This window comes from Salvelinus sp. IW2-2015, linkage group LG25 (genome assembly GCF_002910315.2).
Source record: "Salvelinus sp. IW2-2015 linkage group LG25, ASM291031v2, whole genome shotgun sequence".
NCBI classification, from domain to species: Eukaryota; Metazoa; Chordata; class Actinopteri; order Salmoniformes; family Salmonidae; genus Salvelinus; species Salvelinus sp. IW2-2015.
This window is the reverse complement of record NC_036865.1, coordinates 22,780,534-22,786,533: the sequence shown is the minus strand read 5'-3', so window position 1 is coordinate 22,786,533 and position 6,000 is coordinate 22,780,534. Positions and strand designations below refer to the sequence as shown.

General features: G+C 43.7%; 1 protein-coding gene across 1 annotated transcript in view; it reads left to right on the top strand.

Annotated features, from left to right (window-relative positions):
• The first annotated feature begins 3,154 nt into the window (after nucleotides 1-3,154).
• LOC111951999 (atlastin-2) overlaps nucleotides 3,155-6,000 on the top strand; it is a 28,378-nt gene continuing 25,532 nt past the window's right edge. Inside the window, exon 1 of the mRNA XM_023970398.2 lies at nucleotides 3,155-3,278. Coding sequence (XP_023826166.1) covers nucleotides 3,206-3,278 — 73 coding nt within the window. The 5' untranslated portion in view covers nucleotides 3,155-3,205. The remainder of the gene's footprint in view (nucleotides 3,279-6,000) is intronic.

Below are 6,000 nucleotides of genomic sequence, written 5' to 3'. Positions count from 1 at the left end.
TTGTGTGTGTGTGTGTGCTGCAGGGTTGAAGCTTTGAACCCATAGGCTTGGCTCTTTCATCCCTTCCAGGCTTCTGGGAGAGAGGGTGGACAATGAGCCTGTCATAGCGGATGTAAGCAATGTCCCCACGCGCTCTGGCAGCTTTCATGGCTGGGATAAGATCTTTCCTCTTCCGGCACACAGTTTCAGGATAGTCCTTGTTGAGGAAGATATACGTTCCTCTCAAGTTCTTGGCTCATTCCAGAACAGCTACCTTGTCCTTCAACCTCAAGAACGTGACCACTATCGGCCTGGGCCTGTCACCTGGGCTTATCATTGGTTTTCCAGTCCTGTGGGCATGCTCCACCTCAATCTTCCTGTGATCCATCTTCAATTTCTCCGAGATCATTTCACTCACTTTGTACTCAGATTCCATCCAGGTCTCATATGGAGATTCTGCAATTGCATCCACAACCATGTTGTTCCGCCTTGATTGTCCCTCGAGTCTGATTTCTCCATCATTGTTATCATGGATTCACACACAGATCTGATGTCCTCTCTCAATGACTTACAGATTGCTGTAATCTTGCCATTCTCCTGTTTGAACTCATCGAGCTGACCCGGGAGAACTGCAAACTGTTCTTCAGGTCCTGGACCTCTCTTAGTTGAATTGAGCAGTATTCGGACAAAACACGAAGCTACTGTATATTCTTGTTGTAACAACTGATTGTAGAACTATTTTTGTTTGTTTAAAAGATCCTTCATCTGTGATAGTGAGACACCACTGTCCTCAATGGTGCTACTGCCGGCTTTGGTCTTTGTTATGGGCAGGGCAGGTCACAGGGAAGATTGAGAGAACCCTGCTAGCTTGATAGGCAGCTAGCTAGCAGCTAGGCTAGCTCCTACACCAAATAGTTCCTCAGACCCGGCCTTGGTCGGCGGGATCACTGGACCGAGAGTAGCAGGGGGAAGATTCCCGGTGTCTGTGAAGCCCGTCATTTGGTGCAACGCAGACCCAGTAGCGAGCGTTTCCACTACAAAGTAATGTTAGGATATGTCAGTTATCCTATAAGAGCTTTTGTGCAGAACACACTACTGTGTTTCAGGTACCAAGCTTATGATCATGTTGCAGCAGTATGTAGGAGGGAGATTCCTAGATGTGAGAAGTGTGCAGAAGGGCATTGGACAAAGAAATGTGTAGTGTCGGTGAAAGAAGTAGTATGTGTTAACTATAAGGGTGCCCTTGTTGCTGGGGATCAGAAGTGTCCGGTGCGAGAGAGGCAGGTTGAGGTTAACAGCGTCAGAGTTGTACAGAAGATGTCGTATACTGAGGCAGTGAAGAAAGTAGAGGAAGATGGGTCGAGGGTGAGGTATCCTAAGTGGCTCCCGGTGAGTAGTAGACCTTTGCCAGTACGAATGAAATGCGATTCAGTAAAGTTGGCTTTTTAGAGTACATTGCCATGGTTATAAACTGTACTGCAGAAATTAAACATTCATCACAAAAATAGATGTTATGGTGGCAGCTGCAGAGAAGTACTTGGGTTTACAAGATTTTACTGCAGAGGAGTTACAGGGTGTGTTGAATGGTAGTGTCCCGTCCTCCCTGGCTGTCGGTCAAAGTAGTGTAACGGGGTGGTGTTTTTTTAATGAATGTAGAGTAGGCAGGGTCATTTTCATCATTTTCCCCCTTTTCCCTTTTTTGCATCACAGTGTAATGGATTTACACTCCAGTCCAATTGGTGGCGGTAATGCATATTTTTGGTAGAAGAAGAAGGAGGAGGAGGAGGCTCGTGGGAAAATGGCAGAAGTGGATGCTGAGTTCGAATCAAGCAGCGGGTCAAGCAAATTTGGTGAAGATGAATGTTCTGAATGGACAGTAGTATTGAAAACTGGAACAAAAAGGAAATTGTCTAAAATTGGAGTGGAGTGTGTGACTGATATTTTGATTCGTTATATTTCTGAAGAACAGAGGAAGATTGTAGTGGGCCTCAAAAGAATCCGCACAACAGAAKTTTTATGTTTTGAACTTCGGAGTAGGGCAACCGTCAAAGGAGTCATCTCAGGGGTGACGACGGATGTTCAGGTTGAATACATGAAGAGAATTCCTGCCATGGTTGGTGCCCAGTTTCTGACCTGCTGGGTGAATGAAGAAAAAGAAGAAAGTCTGTCGGTCTTGTTGTTTTTTGWTGAAGAGCAAATACCTACGCATGTGAAGCTTGGTTATGTAAGATACGTCATAAGAGTTTTCGTCCCCAAACCACTGCAGTGTAAGAATTGTAAAAGGATTTCGCCATGTTTCAAGTGTGTGCAGACGAACAGAGTATACTGAAGAACGATGTGTAGAATGACAACAGTGTAGCAATTCTGGTGGGGATCATGATTCTGAGCTCCTGGAGTGCCCTGTAAGGGTGAAGGAGATTAAAGTGGCAAAAGTTAGAGCGGTCTAGCAAATCTCCTATGCGGAGGCGAATAAAATAATTGAGAAAACAAGTGATGGTAGTGGATACACCACAGCCTGTAGTAAATGTTTGCTTCCAGACAAAAGATACCCTGTGTGGATTTTGTTGTGTTCATTGCCACAGTGATAAACTGTACAGCACAAGTCTCAAAGAAGTCTAAGAAACTGGACATTATTGTGGCTGCGGCAGAAAAGTTTTTGTGGACTTAAGGATTTTACATCTGAAGACTTGCAAGAGGTATTGGCGCCGGAAGACCCACCCTCCCAGGTTCCCCTTGTGCCTGTGTAGGAATCAGATCRGTTGTATTTTTTACTGGAAAAGTTGTTAGAATTATTTATGTATTTCTTTGGTAATTTTTTGGGTAGTTTGTTCAGTTTTGCTGGGAATCCTGTTTCCATCCCGCCTAGTAGGTATGGAAACAGGAGGCACATTAAATTATGTGATCGACAATATACCATAGAAGAAGAAGAAGAAAAATAAGAGTTATTTAGGCCTCTTGAGTAGGATTTTAAAGGGTAAATAGTGGAATGGGGTGGTGTTTTTTTATATATATTTTTAATATTCTTAGATAGGGCAAATTTTTCCTTTCCCCCAATTTTATAGTACCTTATCACAAAAATGTAATGTAGGCAGGCCGTGAACGGCCAAACACTCCAGTCAGTACAGTAGGKGGCGGTGTATTGGATGCGATCCAACAACACAATCCCAAAGAAGAAGAAGAAGTGTTCTTTGACGCAACTACGTGGGATTATTTTAAACAGGACAAGATGGCGGAGGTTAGCGGGCTGAGGAAACGGAATCATTTCGAACAAAACCGCAAAAGACACGTCTTTGACGAAGGTAATTTTTAATTAAAGGAGAATATGTGGAACTGGATAGTAATATTGAGACTGACTCTGACATGTACCTCGTTCGGCGTTGTTTCTACTGAGTGCCGTAACCTCCAGTAGCCAAGATAGTAACGTATGTTTTTACTTTTACAAAGAGGGACCCAGCCAGTGAAGGATTTAACGTTTTTGTGTAGTTAATTTAGCTGGCTAATATGCGCCCGCCAGCCCTTATTCTCACCTGGCCGGGTCTGTCATTTTCGGACCGCGAGTGTTGCCGGCTGTTGAGTTGCGTCTATCCCATGGTCCGTTCAATTCTGAATGCTGATTGGTTAAAACCGCATTCCAGCCGGTGTCTCTTCCACAAGTTACCATCGGCTAAATCTATGACATTAAAATGCCTATACTCTGTTCCATCTGACTAAGCAATCCACTGTCTCATAAACCCAGCCAGGCAATTTATAAACTTGATCTCTACTATAAAAACCATCTAGACATTATCTCGCATTTCTTTTAGACTAACATTTGGTTTTCAACAGATTGCTTTCGGTCTCCAACATTTGCAACATTGYTTCAATATTCAAATTGGAGTTCCAGCTGTCCCATAGTAATGGACGAGTTGGGATGAGACAGGTCGGCAGCTTTTCTCAGCTAGTCGAAATCATGAATCAGCATATTTTTTATGGACATATACAAATAACTATCAATAGAAAACAACAGGTAAAACGAACCGAAGTGCAGCTAGTTTGAAGTCTTTCCAGCTTCAGTTTGAATTGATTGTGTTAGCTGTGTTGTTTGGCTAGCTCCTCTGAACAAGTGTCCTGACGAGAGAGCACATTTTCTATGCCAGGTGAAATCGCGCATCATTAGCTCATTGTTATGGATGTATGCAAATAAATGTCACTAGAAAACAGTTTCTGCAAATGCGGCTACTTCAATGTTATTCTGGCACAGTTTGACGTGACTGTACGTTAGCCATAGTTGGCTAGCTAGCAAGCAAGGGATAAGAACGTTGCCAGTCAGTATGGTATTCATACTATTTCATCCTAAAGAGCGCGTCCTCGCGCTAGCTTGTGACTACGTCTTACAGGAACGCGCTCACCGGTCAAGCACACACCAATGTAATGAAACAGCATGGAGCAGGTCTCGAACCCTCGACCTTCTAGCCCGAGGTCCGGCGCGCTATCGACTGTGCAGCAAAAGCATGCTCCAGCTGCAGAGTCGATTTCTGCGCTTATAAACCCAGGGTCGTTACAATATAGTCCCGATACAAATCTGGGGTTGCTACCCAAGCCGGCTGGTTGTTCGGTTGCCATATACGCGATCCAGTTTTTGTTCTGCATCTATGGACGTGAACTAGTCGTAAATAACGTTTTCAATTAAAATATGAAAATCATTATTTAAATATGTTGGTGACCCAGTTGTATAAAAGTGATAATGCCCTGGAAGCTGGTGCTTTGAGGATATATTGGCACAGTTTGCGTTGTGCCTAAGAACAACCCTTAGCCGTGGTATATTGGCCATATACCAGACCCCCYAGTACCTTATTGCTTAAATAACACAGTATATTGGCACTGTAGAATTCAATAGCTTTAGTTCATTCTTACATGCTTTGTTTGAGTTGCTTTTTAAAGCAAAGGTCGAATTGAACATTTGGGGAAGAGGTCAAGGTGTAGGGTAGTTCTGTGTGATTGGGACAGGTGCCTAAATAGACTGAGTGATTGAGGAGCGGATGTCGTCAACCTTCTTTTCAAAGTGGTTTACAAAGTTGTCYGCAGGGGAGGATTAAGGACGGAGGAGAAGGTGGAAACCGTTTCCTAGGGTTAGAGGAAGAAGCTTGACATTTATTGATAGAATTGGCTTTAGGAGAAGAGAAGGTAGAGAGGAGGGCGTGAAAGGATGATGGGTCCTCTGGAAGTGTAGTCACTCAGCCATGGCGCAGAAGGGCAGGGCCAAGCCGGCCAGGAGGAAAGGGGACAGGAGGAGTCATAGGATGCGGAAAGGGAGGAGAGTCTGGTCGAGGCAGAATCAGGAGACAGGAAGGAGAAGGATTTAGCAGACTTAGCGGCGGTGCATGTTTGAACTCTCATTTTTGGATTTAGACAACCAGGAACTCCTTATTATTTTAACGTTAGCTAGGAACTACAACTTTCTGGCTTTTCCTTGAAACCAATATTCCACTCTTGGAATAGCGTTTTTGTCTTCTTGCAGATTAACTGAAACCCTCCAAACCCAGTTAGACAACTAGGCCTAATGTTATCTGGCGACCAAAGTAGGCTTAATATATCGAGAGAGAAAACGCTTTGCTCCTGTGGTTTTGCATGCCCATTCTGTATCCTTGCATCAGAGTCATGCAAGGAACGAACAACACCAGATGCTTTTTCTCTCCCTCTGTCAGGTCATGTGCAACAGCCATCATCAACTCTATTGTAATGTGATATAGGCTAGCTATGTGTAGCCTTCCATTTCCTCAACTGGCCTAGTCTTGGTTTCACATGGGGAAATTCCCTTGCACCTCTACCCAACACCCCTAGCTAACATCTTTCTTACTGAACAACAGTTGCAATCTGGTACAATTATTTGTGTAACAATGTTGTTTTTGGAATGTTAATGTATACAGAAATCAGTCAACAGGAAAATGGAAGGTGTTATTTTTGACATCACTTTAGTAATGGGGGTCTTTCAAATCCTTTAGCCTTGTGACATGACTCTTGTATCAGTGCAAAATACAGCTG